This window comes from Micromys minutus (assembly GCF_963924665.1).
Source record: "Micromys minutus genome assembly, chromosome: 16".
Lineage (NCBI taxonomy): Eukaryota > Metazoa > Chordata > Mammalia > Rodentia > Muridae > Micromys > Micromys minutus.
Genome location: NC_137985.1, coordinates 54,767,600 through 54,787,520, shown reverse-complemented (window position 1 = coordinate 54,787,520; position 19,921 = coordinate 54,767,600). Strand labels below are relative to the sequence as shown.

The following is a 19,921-nucleotide window of genomic DNA, read 5'->3' as shown; positions in this document are numbered from 1 at the left end:
ACTGTCTCTACTGTTGGGTTCCTGGGCTACATAGGATTTAGAAGGTCAGACTGGTCAGACCTGATATTTCTGTGGGACTCTCAAGGGAAGCTTCACTGTAAGAAGTCTCTGTTCAACAGAAGATCAAAAGAAAGGGGCCAAGATGAAGGCTCATCCTCACCAGCATTTCAGACATTCGCATTAATGGCTGTTGTCCGAGTGTGATACCAATTGTGGGGGCACTGAGCAGTGACTAGTAAAGGTGCTATGGAGGTGATCCTAACCTCAGGACCAGCCACAGGCCTCTACAGTCAGTCATCTTTCCAACCCCTACTGTCTGAGACACCAAAGCCTCTAAGCTTCAAATGGCCTCTCTGGCCTTCCACCATCACCAACTCCATTTCCCAGCTTCTAGTTCCATTTCTTCTCTTGCTTGTCATGTCCTTTGCATGTGTGTTTATGAGTGTCTGTGTATGTGTGAGCATATTTGAATATATCCATTCCCTCCAGCTTCTACTGCCGACCTGGGAACCTCAGAAGGACTGACAGCAGCACTTCCTGGTTCCTGCTAGTCCCCAGTATCCACTGTCAGCACACTACCTACCCATAGTTACCCTCTTTGCTCTGCAAGGTCTCAGAGTCCAGCAAAATCAGGGAAATAGCTCCCAGGCTCTTTGCATGGGCCTCCCCACATTGGGCTCCGGGCTAGTGGAGGGGCCTGTGGCATTCTTGGGGGCCAGTGGCCTGGAGGGCCAGATGGGCCAGAGGTCCCAGAAGCTTCTCTGTCCTGTGTCCAAGTAGAGCGGTGGTAGTAAGCACTATTCAATCAGCTGAATCCCCATGGGGGCCAGTGGCAAGTCAGGCCATGGAAGAGAAGGAAAAGTGACCATCTCCTTCAGCAGCCTTTCCTTGCCCCCTGCTCTCCCTTGGAGGAGCCTCAGGCCCGAGCTGAAGCTTCATTACATTGTGACTTGGCATGCATCGGGGTATTAATAATTCATGCAAATCTGCAAGTTCAGTGCTATGTCAAAAATAGAAATGCGATTGTTCTATCATAAAATTTGAAACAAAGTCCTCAGCACCAAAGCTTCCCATAGACAGGTTCTCATCACCTGAAAAAGTGTGTTAGGAAGAAAACCACTGCTATGGGTTAGCTTTCTCCTTCTCCTATCCCTGAAGTCCAGTAGCCCATAGGAATATCTCAGAAGATGCCTCTCAGGTTCAGGGCTCCCTCCCAACTGATGAGGTTCCAGAAGTGGGGACAGGGTTAGAGAGAAGAAGGACAGAGGGAGAAGAGAAAGAAAAAGGAAAGAAAGTGAAAGATTAAAAAAAAGAAATACAGACAAGAGAGGAATAAGAGAGATAAAGAGAAAAAGAGAGCCAGAAGGAGGGGAGAGAGGGAAGAAAAGAAAAGGGAGAGAGGGAGGAGAGAGACAGAGATTGAGAACATGGGCTGGGTGGTTCTGGAGTTGAGACCCAGGTTCTAATTCCACCTCACTCCTAACCAATACTGTGGCCTATGGCCTATCCTTCCTTGTTCTCAATATCCTCATTCAAGACATGACATTTATGGTCAGATCATGGTATTAGACTCTTCAAGTTGTGACTGGTTTTGTTTCTATAACCTATTACCTAGAACATCAATACTGAGAGTAGACTCAGATGGGGTTGTAGGAACCCGAGTCCCAATGTTTAGGCTTCCTTCTCTTCCCACCCCAAGAAGCTAAAGGGTTCTATAGAACATAGAAGGCAGCCCTTGCTCTTGATCAATGACATCCAAGTGAGGCCATGTCCACACACTGCCTTCCTCAGAGTCACCTGGGGAGCTTATTAAAGAGGGCATTTCACATGCTCAAGTGTGACCTCTTGACTCCTTACTGACGCCAGTGTGTAGCCATATTTGGTCACACCGGATTCCTAAGGTCTGTCCCTGTCTAGAAGCATCGTGGGTCTGCAGGTGTCCTTCCCGGCTGCCCTTGGGAGCCTGGCATCAAAAGCCTCCTGAAATATCTTGCTCTGCTCATCAACCTTGTTTTCAGGCCCTGGAGAGGCAACTGGCTGAACCTCTCCTGAAATGGGGTATGTTACTGGGACTTCAGTGGGGAAGAGCAGCCTCCAAGGCTGGCAGCTTTTCAGGGGCTTGGGTCTGTAGAGAGGTGATAATAGGAAAAGGTGACTGATGATAGCAATCTGTGGTTAGGCTGTGACATTCAGGGCTATATATCAAGTAGGTAAAAAAGGCTTTGCTGTTTGCCAAGCACCTTGGATACACAGTTTCACCTGAGGACTTCGCCTACCATGACAGCCAGCCCAAGCAAGGCTCATTGAAGACAAGTCATTTTTGTATATAGGAAAGCTGAAACGAGAGTCAAGGAGGTTTGGGGGCGACAGCATCAGATGTGTCACCTCCATGGGTGAGTCTATTTCTCTGCCTACTTCCCCATAGTGGGGGTTCCTGGACTGGAGAGACCTGTGGTAGAAGAGGCTGCAGCAGAAGTACCTGAAGCACTTGGAAATATAACAGATTCTAGTGGCCACAGAGTCAGCATGAATGCATATGTGAGGTAGGGTAATGGTTCACAAATCCAGATGAACAGACTCTGCTGTGGCTCCTCTCTCCCAGTCCCTCCTGTCCCACCTGAAGCTCCTTTGGGTACCAAGACTCAAACCAGAGCCAATTTTTTTTTAAAACAATCTTTTTCAGACAGTGTCTCATGTGGCCCAGGCTGGCCTTGAATTTGTTATATTACCTAGGATAAGCTTAAGCTTCGGATCCCCCTGCCTCTACCTCCTAAATGATGGAATTATAGGTTTGTGCTATCTTGTCTGGCTTTATGAAGTGTTAAAGAATCAAACTCAGGCATCTTAGGCATGTATTCTACCAACTGAGCTACATGTGTCACCCTAGATAGTGCCAATCATAATAGGAAAACACAACTCCTTTGCCTGTGAGGGACCACCGATTCAAAGAAACTAGGAAACTTGGCTTCAGCCACACAGACCCTAAACCTGGGATTCTTCACTACTAGTGTCTCATGATGGCTTTTGACTATAAACAGAGGTAGAGAGGGGGAATTCAGCCTTTCATGGTGCCAAAACCTCTTATGGTACCCACCTAGATCTTGAGGGGCTACCTACCGTCCAGCCTGGAGGGCAGGCACACTCGCCAGTGATGTGGTGGCAGGTGCCTCCGTTCTGGCAGGGGCATCTTAGCTCACAGTGAGCTCCATGGCTCCCAGGGGGGCACAGCTCCTCACAGCTGCAGTAAGAGGAAGAGACTCAGACAGCAGAATTCTCAGTAACGCCCTAGTGCTCAGTCCCATTGCCTCAGGACTCCCTCATGGGAACAGATAGACTCAGCCTCGACCCTCACCTGGCACCTGACTCCTCCCCCACCACAGGTGTAGATGACGTCAGCCATCAGCCCACCTGCAGACTTGAGCACCTGAAGTCCCTCCCTACCATCTTAAGCAGGGATGTTCTGATCCCTGCCAGTAGGGGGAGACAGATATATATTGAATTGTAGGGCACTTGGGCCAGCACTTGAAGGTTCTGGGGAGGAGGTCAGAGACTTCCCAAAGAAGATGGTTTACTTAGGCCTTGAAGGTGAAGCTGATTGCACGAGAGGGTGAAAAAGCATGCCAGATGGATGAAAAGGGACGAGCAACGGAGCTAAGTTGTGGCCGTGGATTTTGCTTTTAAAAACTTGCCTGTTTTAAAAACTTGCCTGTTTCTCCTCCTCCTCTTTTTTAAAGATTTCTTAAATTTATGTATTTTATGTGTATGAGTACTCTCTCTGCATGTATACCTGCATGTCAGAAGAGGACATCAGATTCTATTATAGGATGGCTGTGAGCTGTCCTGTGGTTGCTGGGAATTGAACTCAGGAGCCCTGGAAAAGTAGCCAATACTCTTAACTGCTGAGCCACTTCTCCAGTCCCTGAAAACCTGCCTGTTTTCAAAAGGGAGAAGCTGAAAACTCTAAGGAATGTCTTTCCTAGGTTCTGAAAGGCTCCCAGCTGCCATGTGTTGACCAACCACTTTGGGAGTGTAAGGAAGGTCTGCATCATTGCCTTGGGTCTCATTCCAATGGCCATGGCCTCATGGGAGCTGATCAGACATTGGAACAGAAGAGGCTATCAATCCAGGATGTCTTGTGGTCAGCATCCTTAGTTTCTGCTTATGGATCTAAGAGAACTCTATAGAGCCTCATCTAGGCTGAAAGGACCACAGCAATCTTGGCTAGAGAGTGTCAATTAAGCTGTCCTCGGAATCCCTATCAGTATGGCTTCCCGAGGGCACAAAAGCGAGGGACCAATCTGCGTATGATACATCACATGGGCTCATACCAACTCTATGGTTCAGAGGTTTCCATTAGGATGGGGCAAATAAGCACCCACTAGGGTGCTAAGAAGTTGCCCAAAAGCCTTGAAAGCCCTAATGAGGGCATCCAGGCCCCAGCCCTGTCCTGCTCCAAGCCAGGGTCATTTGGATCACACTTTCCATCCCCCTATCCTGGAATACATCTTTGTTTCCTGGCTCTGCCCCATCCCCTCTTTCCCCATCCTGGGAGCCCTGACCTTGCCCTGGCCCTACCCCAGGCCACGCCCTCTCTACTCACTAAACACCGGTGTAGCCAGGTGCACAGAGGCACTCGCCAGTGCGCGGGTCGCAGCTGGCACCGTGGTGGCACTGACAGAGCAGCTGGCAGCCCTTGCCGTGAGTACCGGGTGCGCAGAGTTCCTCACAGCGCCAGCCTCGGAAGCCGGGGGCACACACGCAGGCGCCAGTGATAGGGTTGCACAGGGCGCCGTTCTGACACTGACACCGGTTGCTGCAGTGGGGACCCCAGTGCTCGCTGTCACAACCTGCAAGAAAGGACACTCAGGGTCAGAACTTGTCCTTACCATCTCCTCCGTTTCTGGAGATGAAGCTTGTTGGGAGTATCTGGATGGAATCCTTGGCATTTGGAGACTTCTGTCAGGCTCCACCAAGTGTTCACAGGACCTGAAGAAGGGAGATAGCCTCAAAGGCCTTCCAAACCAAGGCTTACTTCAATCCTTCAATCGATGCAACTCATCCCTCCTCCAATACAAACCTGGTCACAGCTTGCAGCCCCCTTCTTTGGTTGGTCTGTTGTTAATCCTCTCAGCTAGACCTTTTCTCGCCATTCTTACCACCTTGCTCTGTGACCCTGTTCCCCTGTTCCCCTGGCTCTCCCTTCCCCGCTCCTCCCTTCCAGGAATACCTTTGGGCCCTTACTTGCTTCTTCAGCTCAATTTCCTCACTGCCCAAGTTCCATCAGAAAGAGCAGGGGCGGGGGGGGGGGGAGAAAAGAAATGTATCCCTGGGAAGTGACAGACAGCCTAGGAGATCTCTTCCTGTAATTAAATGTTTTCAAAACTGATGGCTTTCTGGAACCTGCATTCTAAGCAATGGAAAGGGACAGAGTGGCCCAGAATCTTAGGAAAGTTAGCCAGCCTATTGTCACCTCCCACTTTGAACCTCTTGGTTCAGAGCACAACAAAAATAAGACGTCCCCCAAACACTAGACTTTAGTTACTGACAGGCACAAATACTGTTCTAGAATTTCGAAGGCAAGAAAGATTGCTTCCAGTTAAGGCAGTCAGGTGAGGGCTCCTCATTGCAAGTGGGCAGTAAAAGATGGTTCACTTGTCTACCTGCCAGAAGACCATCTGTCTTGCTTTCAGCACCAAAAGCCCTCCGTTCCAAAGAGCACCTCAGCCCTGGGCAAGCTGGAGTGGAGGGTGGCTCTGCTGCCTGTGGACACAGATGGCCAGCAGATCTCTGTACCCCAGATTTCTAGGATTTAGACACTGGGAGGAAAGGGTCAGGTGAGTGGTGTGGGAAAGGTGTCCTTGGGGTGAGCAGAGACACAGTCGCACTCTGGTGCTGAGCAGGTTCAAGAAGTCAGAGATTGGAGTGCTCTGTGAACATGCTGGGGTTCCACCAGCTTTGCCAGGGTCACACAAGTCTCTCCTGATAGCTGGTTGGGTCACTATCCAGAAACCTTCGTCTACCCTGCAGTACGCAGGACCACTGCATCTCTGATCCCCACCCCCTCATCTTTGCTTTATTCATGTGTGGCCTTCTTCATCTGGACTGGGCTGCCAAACTATGAGTGGACATTGCCTTTGGTTTCCCACTCCACTCAGAGCAACAGGCTCCTCTCGTACTGAGAGTGGCTCACAGGACAGAGAAACTGAGGGGAAGCAGTGTAGCAACCCCCAGCCTACTCTTTTTCCAGGAAACCTTTCCAGGGAGTGAGAAGTCTGACAGAATTATCCACTGTGTGTGCATGCACTCTCTTTTCTATTTTGGAATGTGTAAATGTGTATATATGCTCAAGGTGATGTCAGGAATCGTCCTCAATCACTCTCCCCATTATTCAATGAATCAGGGTCTCTCAGCCAAACCCAGAGCTTGTGGACATGACTAATCTCCCCTGACAGCTTGTTCTGGGGATTCCTGTCTTTACTTTCTGAAGCTGAAAGTACATGCAGCCCCCACACCCAGAGACATTTACATAAGTTCTGGGGATCTAGACAAGTGCTTTAACCAGTGAGCCATACCCCTCCCCACCTCTTTATTGCCAAGCACATGTAGTTAGCATTCAATGTGTATGTGCTATGATTCCATTATAAAAATGACGGTGCTGTTTAAATCTCTCCATGTGCCAGGCCCCATCCTGGAAGTCTCAGATGCAGGAAGAGTATTTAACCCTCACAGGTTTCCCTTTTTTCTCTACTTCATAGACAGAGGGTCATGGAAGTTACATGATTGTTGCAGGGCAGCCCAAGAATTCTGGTTCCAGGTCATTGCTCAGCTACACGGAATACTCTCTGAGGAATATTCCAAGATGGGAAGCTTGGAGGTGGCTGCAAAGCAGAAGAGTGATATCCCAGAGCTGCCTGCTTCCTTTCCACTCACCACTGTGAGTAGCCTCAGGATCTAGACAAGCAATTCCTACACCTTTTGGGGTCACAGTCACTCTATAGGAAACTGGAGGTCTGAGGCTAGAAGCATCCCTTCATGTCCCTCTGGGCATCTAGTGATGTTTTGCATTTCAGGTACTCATCCATACCTCCCCCCCAATTATTTCTTCTTCTCCACCTCCTCCTTCTTTTTCTTCTTCTTTTTTGAATGGATTTCACTATGTAGCTCAAGTTGGGCTCAAACACGTACTCAGTCTCCAAAGTGCTAGGGTTGTGGGTATGACCTACCATGCCTGGCAGTGACCCCCATTTTCTCTGGAACAACACAAAAGCAGAATACAACAAAACAGTGCCCTGGATAAGGAGACAGAATATTGTCACAGGGTCTTGGAACTTCACTTAGCCACTTTCATCCCTCACGTGTCTACTTGGTATCTCCCGAGTACCTAAGGGTGACATGTTCTCTGAGTGTAACAGACACAGACATCTTCATCAAGCTGCTCTGTCCACTTGCAGGGAACCATCAAGACCAGGCCTGTTGATGTTCTCCCACAGATGAGAGTGTGGCTTCTCGTTTCTCCTTCCTGCATCTCCCTCCTAGCTGTGTGTACTTCTGCCCCAGATGCTTGGGGTTTTGTGGGGTGCTAGAGTATACAGGGGGTGGGGTGGGTTAGATGAAGGAGAGACTCCCATCTCTGTAGCTATGAGAAAGTTGTCATCCATGCAAGTGAAGGTGAAACTATTTTAGTGATGTGCCCCCCTAATACCTGTCAGTGACCCTCATTTGTATCCTGAATATAAATAAGTCCAGTAAACTCAGTTTTGCCAAGTTGCACTTTGGTGAAATTGTTACTTTGTTCCACTTGTGAAATTTAATGCCCCACCTCAGGTAAACAGATATTTTTTCATGTCTCTCCAGGAGAGTTCATACAACATGCAAGAGGTGACTTACCCTCTCTGGAGATAAATGGTTTATCATGGGGCGTGGCTGAATATAGCACTAGGTGCTAGAATAAAGGTGGCTTAGGACATTGTAGAAGCTGTGTGAATATAACTCTGGTTTCTCACACTACAAACAGATGTGTATATTAACACGCCTATATTTGTGTCTCACTGTTATGAAGCCCCAAAAACCACAAGGAAGTGCTAAGGAGATGGCTCAGTGGGTAAGAGCACGTGCTGTGAAAGCAGAAGGATCTGAGTTTAAATCTCTGTACCTACATAATAGCCAAACCTGCAACCTCAGTTTTGTGGGACACAGAGAGACAAACCTCAAAATCTCACTGGCCAGCCAACTTAGCTTCAGATTTAGTAAGAGACTGTTTCCAAAATAAAGTGTCGGGCTAGCGGGATGGCTCATCAAGTAAAGTTGCTTACCACCAATACTGAAGTAGTATAAGGAGAGAACAGAGTATAGAAAGTTGTCCTCTGATTTCCATACACATAGTATGGCATTTACACACACACACACACACACACACACACACATCTACACCCCAACAGCTTTGTGTCCAAGCAGGAAAGCATGGAAGTAAACAGCAAACACAGAGACTAAGAAAAGTGTGGCTACCTGCAGCCATCAAAGAGTGGGCACACAGCCGCTGGTATCGGCCGAGTAGGAGAAAGCTGAGCTAAGTTAAACAGTTCTGACCAGGGAAGTGAGGAAGTTTGTCACCCATTTCAGGGAAATTTCTCCCCAGAATGACTCAATGGGAAAAAATGTTAGCAACTACAGGGATCAACTTTAGTTATCTTAAAAATTCATTCCGCATTTCCCAGCCATGATAGGGAAGTGAGACAGAGCTGGGAAAGTTAATCATCTACTCTGCTGAAGGCAAGTAGAGTAATCAGTCGGCAATTATAGGGGCCTGGTGCTCCTCCATGGAGCCATGCACTTTGTCCAGTTTGGCCAGGCTATGTCAAACCCTCACATAGGTGTTGTATTCTTTATTTTTTATTTATTTTTTCCTTCACCCTGCCATGGACTCTGCTCTCTAATTATATTTGGTTTCTGCTGATTTTTCAGCTTCTCTGAGCAGCTACCCCCAGATGTACATGGCTGGCAGCTCAGCCTCCTCCTACCTGACCCCTTCTAACTCCCAGATTCAGCCTGTGGGTGTTGGGTCCTTACAACATAGAGTGGTTTGACAGCCCTCTTCCACAGCAACTTCACTATGGACAGACATCTTAGTTTGTAGCCATATTTGATGGAACAGTTATTATATAACTAGGCCGTGTATTACAGGTGCCAAGTTAACTTTTCACCCTTAGGGTCATGGATGCTATTACTATCCCTGTTTTTCAGACAAGGAAAAGAAGCTCAGAGAAGCTAAATGACTCCAGGTCATTAAACTAGGAAGTGTCTAGGAGTCTGGGCTGCTGATACCTGCTGGGTAAAGCCTGGTGTCAGTGCAGGGGGATGTAGGATGCTGAGCTTGATCAGCTAACATTAGTCATCCACAGAGATAACAGTTAAGGCTGTAGCTCAGTCGGTGGAGTGCATGGCATAAACACCTGTAATCCCAGCACCCTGAAGGTAGAAGCAGGAGAGTCAGAAGTTCAAGGTCATCCTCAGCTATACAGTAAGTTTGAAGCCAGCCTAGGCTGCAGGATGAACAGCAGAGTCACTTCCCACCAGTACCTCGTTTACAGGTTAGTTTATGTATAAATAGTAGTCCCAGGTTTACCATGGCTGACACTATTTCCTATCACTTTATTCTCTTCAGGTAATGTATTGACTTACCAATATTTTCCTATTGTATTATGTGGCATACAATTTCCATATTAATCACATATATACACAACCTGATAGCTTTCATCACACATGTTAGCATTAACACTATCATTTTCAAACCTTTCAGCGACATCCAGAGATACTCTACAACCAAACGTGATAACTTCCCATCCTTGGCCATTAGTAAACCTAAATCTTACTGCATTTGCCAACTCCAGCCATTTGCAAGGGTGAAATACGGGAGCAGATGTTTGTGTCTGACTTATTTCACTTAACAACACAATGTTTTCAAGACCCAGCCACACTGGCTTGTCCTAATGTCCAAATGCCAAAGGGGTCCTCATCCTGAAACTGGAGCAGACAAGTGCTGGTCTTCTTCCATCCTAAACTTGTGATGCTAATTGTACCCACTTGAGAAATGGCCGGGGGGGGGGGGCAGGGAGGCTCCTGGGCTCTGAGAGGACTCATTGCTCAACTCTTCCTCCACTCAGATGGTTGCAATCAGATATTCACAGATCCAAACTTGAATCTCCAGACACTCAGAGCATGAAGTTATATTGACGTACCATTAGCTTTTAGTAGTCTATTCATTGCACTGGCTACTCCCTCTGTGGTACTCCCTTAACCTCCAGTGGGACCTGTGCTTCCTGCAGCCATGTTCAGTGAGGACTGTGCCTCTATGTCCCTCCAACTCCTGATGTGGCAGGACTCCCCAGTGGCCACAAAGTAAAGGACTAGAGATTGAGACTAGTAAACTGCATCCACCCAGGCCCTTTCTACCTGTACTGGCTGGTTTTGTGTCAACTTGACACAAGCTGGAGTTATCACAGAGAAAGGAGCCTCAGGTGAGGAAATGCCTCCATGAGATCCAGCTGTAAGGCATTTTCTCAACTAGTGATCAATCGGGGAGGGCCCAGCCCATTGTGGGTGGTGCCATCCCTGGGTTGGGAGACCTGGATTCTATAAGAAAGCAAGATGAGCAAGGCAGGGGAAGCAAGCCAGTAAGTAACATCCCTCCATGGCCTCTGCATCAGCTCCTGCTTCCTGACTTGCTTGGGTTCCAGTCCTGACTTCCTCTGGTGATGAACAGTGATATGGAAGTGTAAGCTGAATAAACCCTTTCCTCCCCAACTTGCTTCTTGGTCATGATGTTTGTGCAGAAATAGAAACCCTGAATAAGACACAACCCTAGCACACCAGTTTTCAGGAAAGAAGAGGTTCATAAGTTCACACATCAAACAGTTGCTGGGTCTGCATTGTGTGCTAGGGTCTGAGAAGTCCAGTCAGCTTGTGTTAGTGGTTGGTCTAGTGCTGTGTATACAAATGCTAAATTCTGAACCCCAAGATCTTGTTGCCTCTGACCAGCAGATTCTCACATATACCAGCCTTTGTTGTGTAAACCTCCCTCCCTAATTTAAAGCTATTGGTTAAATAAAAGTGGTTACAGCCAATTACTGACAAGAATAGAAGTAGGAGGTTTTCAGTTATGGGGCTAGGGGTCACAGGTAGGGACCACCAGAAGAGGAAGAGGAGAAAGACAGAGAAGACAGAGAGAACAGGAGGGTCTCCATTAGACATGTTGGGCCAGGAGCATGTGGCTAGGAGAAATGCCCCCTGAAGACAGACTGGTGGAGCAGAAATAACCCTCACCTGGGCACGACTCAAATAGCAAGTAACTTGGGGAGTGCTGCTGGGGAATTAACAGTCTAATGTACAGAAAAATAAATGATGGGTATATTTTCCAGTAATTGTGCTAAAGCTGATTAAAAAAAAATCCATAGAACTTTGCCTTGATTATTGAGGGCTGGCCAGGTCATATTAATAACTAGTAGAGTTATTAAATAACATATAAAAATACTATTTACAAGCTTGAGAAACAGGCAAGTAAATGAAGTGTACCATTGACCCCCAGAGTAGAAAGGCAGCAGGTTCTGGGCCAGTTTAGGGGTAATAGCTATATCTGATGTACACTTGTGGGGGAACTAAGAGTTCCTGGAGCTGGGTGGGGTATGAGGCAGAAGAGAGCAGAGCCAGACATGTCCATTTCAACCGCCAATATGCCAGGAGACAGTGGTGAGCAATGTGGCTTTGCTGGAGCTGGCATTTCTCCAGGTGGGTGAATTAAGCCAGGATGAGGCCTGGGCTTCCAGATGTCATTACCATGACAATGAGGCACTGCACAGGACATTGTTCACTAGGCTTGGAGGTGGGGGGCTTGAAGTAAGAGCAAACAGCTCCACTGGAATGTACTTTGGTATGTAAATTTCTGGGTTCTCTCTCCAGCACTGCATGAAAATGTTTTTTAAAAATAATAATAATAACGGATTGCGAGGCTGAGGAAATGGCTCTGTGAGTAAAGTGCTTGCTGTTCCAATATGTGGACCCAAGTTAAAATCTCCAGCACCTACCTAAAAGGCTGGGCATGGCGGTGCATGCCTATAACTCCAGTGCTGGAAGGGCAGAGTAGGGCAGATCTCAGAGGCTCAGTGGCTAGTCTGTCTAGCCAAAATAATGAGTCTTAGAAATAAGAGAGAGACCTTGCCTCAAAAACTAAGATGGAAGGCTGGTAAAATGACTTAGCAGGCAAGGGCCCTTGCCTTCATGTCTGACAACCTGAGCTCAATCCCTGGGGCCCGAATGGTGGAAGAAGAAAAGCAAGTCTGGCAAGTTGTTCTTTGATGTCATGCACATACTGTGACCACACATACAAGATAATCAAAATAAAAATGGGAAGGGAGGTTGAGGAAGACACTTGATATTGATCTCTAGAATGCAGTCCTGAGTGTCAGTGTAGTGGGATCTGGTCACATCCTGAAGCATCCTCAGGCACTATTTAATTCATCCACTGTCTGTTAACTCCAGAGGTCATCAGCAGTTGAGGTGTTGATTGACCCAGGGGTGTGACATTTTATAAGCCTTGTTAGGATGCCAAGTGGCAGCTGGGTAAACTTATCAATTATACTGACTTAATTGGAGACTTTGCTTCTTTAGCAGGGACTCTTCTGGATGTAGGAGTGTCACAATGCCCTAGGACAGGGATGGGAGGGAAACCTGGGCTCAAGTCCTTGCAGATACAATCTCTGGCGGAAGCCACAGCCTTCAAGCGGGCAGGTCCCTCTACAGAGAAAGGAAGCTAGGTAGTGTGTGTACAGTGCTCACACCCACACAGCCCTTCAAGGGCTCTCATGGTTTCTGGCTTGTCTCCCAAAGGAGATGCACTGGAAGACCTATATCCTTGCTCTCTCCCTGTGTTTATGATCCTTAGAAAAGGGCCAGACTAGCAAGAGGCTGAGGAATATGGAACTGTAGGGCTCTGGCCAGTGGCTGTGCTGATCAGAGGTGCAACAGCTGCTGTGGCTCCTACTATGCCCCTACCAACCTTCTGCTATTCTATAATGCCAGCCAGAGCCCTGACTGTGGGCGAGGTCTACCCTGTGGTGACTCCAGCTTCTGAGCTATTTCTGCTTTACCCTCCAGAACAATGGGGTCCACACAGAGGAGAAGCAAGCTGTGGGCTCCTCCCAGGATCTAAGGCTGTAGGCTAGCCCTCAGGGCCAAAGGCTGCAGGCTATCCCTCAGAGCCCCAGGCTGTGGGTTGTCTAGTCCTCAGCTCTGCTGGGAGCTCCCACCACCCCCAGCTTTAATGAGAACAGCTCTATCAGTTTGATCTGCCACCTCACACTGCCTTTGAAGCTACGGGGCCCCCACAGTTGATTCATCTTCGCAATTTGCCTGGAGAGCCTCAGAGATCACGCAGTGCACAAAGGGATTTCCTCTTTGGAAGAGCCTTCAAAGGAGCTGCAGACCCCTTGTCCTTCCCAGCCTACACTACCTTTCATAGTTCCAGGAGGCAAACTCAGGCTAAGACACACACACACACACACACACACACACACACACACCAGAGAACTTAGTGGCAGTCCCCAGAGTGAACCCCCATCGAGGATGTGGGATCCACAAGAAACAGGTAAAGGACACAGGGTGTCGATATGAGAGTCAAATGTGTACCCCGCAGGGACTGAACCCTAGGACACTGCCACCACCCATGCCATGCTCTTCTTACAAAGGACCCTTGAGTGACATCTCTGTGGTTCTGTCACAGGAAAGGCCTTAAGCCTTCCAGGTCCCTTATAACAAAAACCAGGATCAACCTGTGTGACATATGCCACGCTGAGCTCACAGAGTCTAAGGTGTCATGGGCCTGGGTACAGGCATGGCATGGTTTCCATATGCCCAGTCCCATGGCCTCAGAACTGCTGTGTGCTGTTGGACCTCACACAGCGATGAAGAATAAAAGGTAAGCGTGTGTGGTGAACCAGTCTCTGCCTTTAAAGGTCTACACTTAGTTTCCTAGAGTCCTTCCACCAATCTTATTGAGGGATTCCTGCTATGGCGGAGGAAGCTTTTCTACTGCACTATCTCTGAGAAATCACCTGGGACCCAGCCCTGCAGTGGGTGTTCATAGAGAGGCAGTTAAGGTGGGTCAAGGTGCCGCAGGCCTAACCTCACAAAGGACAGGCTAGAAACAGTGACACCAAGTCAGTGGGAATGGGGAGCATGGCTTTGACTCTCAGAGCAGACACTTGTGCACTGAATTTCTCTCACGGGTGCCACTGAACTGCATGTATCAATGAGACTTGCAAATGTATACAACCAGTGGGGGCCTGCCTCGCCGTTCTTCTGACTGTGTGCACAGCTGGCTTTAACTGAAGCAGAAAACTTCACTGTGGAATAACACGGTTTATTTAGTAAGTACTACAGTTTTTTAAAGGGAGGGGTAGTGCATTGTGTGTGGTGGTGTATGAAGGTCTGAGAACCACTCTGGGCATTTGTTATCTCCTTCCACCAAAGGCTCAGGTTGTCAAGTTCCTGAAGCAAGTGCTTTGATCTGCCAAGCCTCTTTACTGCCCCATTAGTGAGCACACCTGACTTTTTCCTGAGCTCATTGATCACCAAGCAGAGAAAAGTATTCCTATTGCACAGATGGAAACACTGAGCTACATCCAGAGAGGGTAGATACCCATGTCTTCAGACTCTGTGTATTCTGTCACTCTCCAAGGATCATTTCTAGCCGGGGCTGTTTGGCATTGGTCACCTCCCAGTGGGAAACCATTCTTTCTTTTTTTTTTTTTTTATTGGAGCCTACTCAACTCTATCTTGTCATTTGTGTCCTGGTCCATTTGTCCCCAAGTGAGAGAGGAACTTGGGAAGCAGCTTCCAGCTTTGTCTGCCAGTCAAAGATGCTTTATCTGTCACTGCCATAGAGGAGGTGGAGAATGAATGACAAATGGCTTTCTGTCGGCTATGAGTTACTGTCATAAGCCAAAGACAACTGCTCCTGAGACTTTCTGAGGACAAGGCCAGGAAGACACGTCATAGCACTGTGAGGGCTGGTGGGCTCAGTGTTATTTAAGAAGACGATACTGAACAAGTGTGAAGTATGGACCCGGGGACTGAGTGGGGTAGCATGAGTAACAGCTCATGACAGGCTTTGTTCAGGGCTCTGCTCAGGCCATTTCCTTGGATACCTTTCCTTTTAAAAACCATTGTATTTGCTGGGTGCCCATGTGTGCCTATGGGAATACACTTATGCCATACTGTAAGTGTGGAGGTCAGAGGACAACTTTCAAAAGTTATTTCTCTCCACTTACCATTTGTCCTGGGACAGGTCACTAGGCTTGACACCAAGTGCCTTTACCAGCAAGGGTCTAGGTTCCTCTCTTTCTTTTTAAAGATAAGGTCTCCAGTAACCAGACTGGTCTCTAACCCACTAAATAGATGAGGATGACCATGGACTTCTAATCATCCTTCAGTCATCTCCCCAGCCTCATTATCCTGAGGGCTCCACCTATCTCCACAAAGTCCTGTATGCTAAGGGTCAGAGTAAATGCCCCCTCCCCCTCCTCCCCCTCAGAAAAGTCTGGAACCCTCCCATTCCCAGTTGGCTCTAACTCATCATGCCTATTCTTCTGCTATCCCGGGTATGTGTGCAAGTGAGTGTTGTGTAGTTTAGAGCCAGGACTACCTGCCAAAGGGAATAGGGCTGCCTTGTTCTTCACAGTGTACACAGTCCCTGACATGTTGTCTGGCACGTATTAGGGGCTCGATATTAATATGTGTTGACTCAATGAATAATTCATTGAAAACTCTACATGAGAAATGGGTAGAGGAGCCAGGGCTGAGAAAAGGGAAGTAACTCCTGCTCCTGAGTCCTGGTGACTTGGGCTAGACATATGTCATAAGACAAAGGCCCAGTCACACCAGACATCAAGGAACAGAGGAGGTAAAGGTCATACAGCACTGGGTGGGAAAAGGGGCAGTCAGAGGCATTGCTTCAGGTCTGGTGGGCAGGAAGGAGGGGGGTCCAGGAAGAGCAGCTTAGATAAAGAGAGGTGCTGGGGACAACATAAAAGGAGGCTGGGGCAAGCATGTCATGCTCCTGGGTTGATATCTTTGGGTTTAGTGCTGGAGTGTGGAGATGGAAATTTATATTTGAATAGCTCACACAGAAAGGCTATGCATGGTGGTTCTGTATCTCCCTCACACTCATCTCATTCTGGCTTTGCTGCTGTGCCTAGTAGCTGGGTTGCCAGGGGAGCTGAGGTTAGCCCACCTACAGTGTGAGGCTGCCCCAGAATGGCCTAAAGCTACCAGAAGTGGATGTTTAAACCATATGTGTCTTGGTTGGGAGAAGCCTCTCTAATATGTGGGGTTTTCTTTTAGTCTTAAAGCATTTCACTTTCAAAAGGATCTAAGTCTCTGAAAAGGGAGCCAGGATGAACTCAGGCACATAGCCTTTGAACCTGAGCTGAGAGCTCCCCAGTCCTCTCCTGTCCAGAATCGGGGGATAGGGAAGCCTGGGAGCCTAACTGGCAGCTAACTGAACACAAGAGTGGGTGGGAGGGAATGCATCCTGGAAGAGATGAGAAGTGGCTGGTCACCGGTTTCCTTGCTGAACCGCCTTGGTAGGGAGCTTGAGCTTCTGATGCCTAAGGATCCTGTGGATCAAGCTGTGTCTAGCTGGTACATTCCAGGGATTTCAAGGCAGTTACTACTGTAGTTCTAGCTGGGCACCCATCAGCACTCAGCCCAGGTAAAAGACCCTTATTAAAACAAATAAATACAGTAGGCCATGACTCAGGCTTCTTGTGTAGACAATGGGCAAGCTGAGGAATGTCCCTAGTTATAATTCCCCTGGTATTTCCATGTGACACAGGGTGACAGTATTTTGAATTGGAGAACTTTGAAGGCAGATAAACAGCCCAAAGACCTGTAAAATAAACCTGCCAATTCATCTCCTATTCTACATCTAAAATTGGGGGAATCAACTAGGGATGCATGAGGCTCAAATAATGGGGTGCTTGCCTAGTATGTATAAAACTCTGGGTGGGAGAGGGGGGAGAGGAAGAGGAGCAGAAGAAGGAATATTTTCATAAGTTGGGTGTGGTGGTATACACCTGTAATTGCAGCCAAGAAAGCTAAGGCAGATGGATTTATTTCTGTTTGAGGCCAGCCCAAGAAAAAAAGACATATTTTTGTAATGTCTCTTTCATAAACTGCTATGACTGTCTCTATTTGTTTGATCTGAATGGTGAATGTGTTTTCATATTATTTCTCTACCTATGTAACAAATATTTAGCAATTTCTTTTTGAGACAGAGTTCTGTATATTACAAGCTGGCCACAAAAATCACTAAGTAGCCAAAGATGACCTTGAACTCTGGCTCCTCCTATCTTTAGCTCCCTCCTGATGCTGGTGTGTGTGCCACCACTCTAGTTGATGGGATGCTGAGAGTCAAACAGGGCTTTGTGCCAAGTACAGAAGGGGTCATGTCCAAGTACCAACTATACCTGAATGGGAAGGGATGAATTTTTGGGTAAGAAGATTCTTGTTGGAGGTATGCAAGCAGACATCAGACAGGTCCTTCATTTTGTGGGAGCAATGGTGGTGGGGGGAGGAATGTTGGACTTTGATTTTAGAGGATGCTCCCAGGTCCGCATCTGGCTGGCTATTCCATCCTCATTCTGCAGAACAGCATGGCACTGTCCTTGGTGCTGAATTTTACCACAAGCACTCAGTGATACCTAGGTGTAGTGTAGTGAGTTCTCAAGTGTTTGTGTGTGCACGTGTGCATATGTGTAAGTCCAGAAGACAACCTTAGCTGTTTTCCCATAACCTCAACATTAGCTGTTTTCTCATAACTTCCATCCCCTTTGTTTTTGAGACAGAATCTCTCATTGGCCTGGAACTCACCAAGTTGGGCAGCCATTGAGCCTCAGGAATCCATCTGTCTCTACCTCCCCATTCCTGGGATTACAAGTGTGCAGCATCAAACTTGGCTATTTTTTTAATGTGTTCTGGGGACTGAACTCAAGTCCTCATGCTTGTGTATCAAATACTTTACTGAGCCATCTCCCCAGCACCACCAGTGAGCTTTTGAAAAGTCTTCCCACACCACAGGATTCAGCACAATAAACCCACCCATCCTCAACACTAATACACAAATGGATGCTCCAATTCTCAGGACATCTGATCAGAATGAAAATAGGAGCCCTAGAGGGGCTTCTACCATTTGCTTTCCTGGAACTTCTCCCCCCTTGCCTTCTGCTAGTCTTTGTTCCTTTCCATGCTTGTGTGAAATACACAGAAATGGTAACCAGAAAGGTTTAAGCCAATTCCCACTGACAGTCAGCAGACTTCTTGACCTGCCAAAAAAGTTAATTTTACCAGGAGAGTGAATGCTTACAAACACACCTACAACAACTTTCCAGTGCTGAGACTGGGGAGATGGGTTTCATGAGAACCTGAGTTCAGATCCCAGCACCTATACTCAAAGACAGGTGCAAAAGTCTATAAGCTTAGTACTGAGGAGGCAGAGACAGGAATATTCTGTCTCTGGTCTGCCACCCTAGCAAACTGGTGAGATCCAGATTCAGTGAGACTCTGTCTCAAAAAATAAGATGGAGAGATGGGGAAAGACAACCACACACAGCCATGTACCTGTGTGTGCACATACAGATGATTATTCATGGTTAATACCACAATGACTTCTGCTCCACTGAGTACAGAGTGGACTGATCTGCTGGAGTGAGGATCTAAGACAGCTCTAAGTGTGGCGGGTCAAACGGAGATGAATAAACCCCCTAGAGAATGTTTTCAGCAAACCCATCCATCTGGCTTCCCTGTGGGAGAGATGGAAACCTTTTTGGGTGGTGCCGAGTAACATTAGCAGGCATCACAGGCTTTCTGAGCATGCTGGTATGAGGCACTGCAGAGTGGGAAGGAGGTGGGGCGGTGTCACCAAGCTGGGAAAAGGGTATCTGCATGGAACAGTCCCAAGGGTTGTCCAGTTGACTTGTTTCTGACTTAGACACTTAGCTGTTCATAGCTAGGTTCATGTCTAGCTCAGCAAAGTCTTTCCACTTCCTAGCCCTCTATTTTTCTCTGTGAAATGGATACACTGAAACTTTTAGGGGGAGAGCTGTAGCTTATCTGCCTAACATGCACAAGGCTCTGGATTTGAATCCCAGTACCCCATGCAATGGATGTGGCATGCACACATGTAATCCCAGAACTTGGAAGGTAGATGCAAGGAAAGCAGAAGTTTAAGGTCCATGCCCAACTATAAAAAATAATAATAATTGAGGTCAACCTAGGAGCTACATGAGACCCTGACTCAAAAAACAATACAAAACAAACAAAAACCCAAAACAAAAGCACAAACAAACAAGTTGTCCACCAGGATGGCTTTGAAACTTCAAAGAATTTGAATGACAAAGATCTGTCTAGCCTGTGGCTCAGCACAACAGCAGCCTTCAACCCACCTGAGCCTCAGCTTTCACTGTTTGCTACAGGAAGGAAGGAAGGCCTGATTCCAGCAAGATGTTAGTGGGATAAGCATGTGGAGCCACAACGTAGCCATTTGGCACCACTCTCTGGAAAGTAGAAGTGAGCCACTGTGGGGCTGTGGAAATTGGCCTGGAAGGTAAGAAAGTAAGGCTTTAGGACATATTCTGAATGTCCTAGGTAAATGCACTAATTTAACCACAAAATGTGACCTTGGTGTCTGCCTCTTGAGAGTGGAGGATGGACTTAGTTACAGTGCTCTGCATCTCCAAGCACTAGACTGTGCCCTGGTGAGCTCTTATAGCCCACAAAACTGGAGCCATGATGGCCTGGTGAGGTGAGGAGAGACCCAACAAACACTTCATTTCTGTTCCTTTCTGATGAGAGTGGTCAGGCATGGGAAAAT

At 47.5% G+C, this 19,921-nt stretch overlaps 1 protein-coding gene across 15 annotated transcripts in view; it reads right to left on the bottom strand.

Annotated features, from left to right (window-relative positions):
* The window catches only part of MEGF11 (multiple EGF like domains 11), a gene marked incomplete at both ends in the record, with an annotated part of 202,161 nt that overhangs the window by 62,904 nt on the left and 119,336 nt on the right, over window positions 1–19,921 (bottom strand). For all 15 annotated transcript variants that reach the window (XM_080929893.1, XM_080929900.1, XM_080929904.1 and 12 more), the window contains 2 exons: window positions 3,118–3,238; window positions 4,601–4,847. In XM_080929893.1, the coding sequence (XP_080786019.1) occupies window positions 3,118–3,238; window positions 4,601–4,847 (368 nt within the window). The remainder of the gene's footprint in view (window positions 1–3,117; window positions 3,239–4,600; window positions 4,848–19,921) is intronic.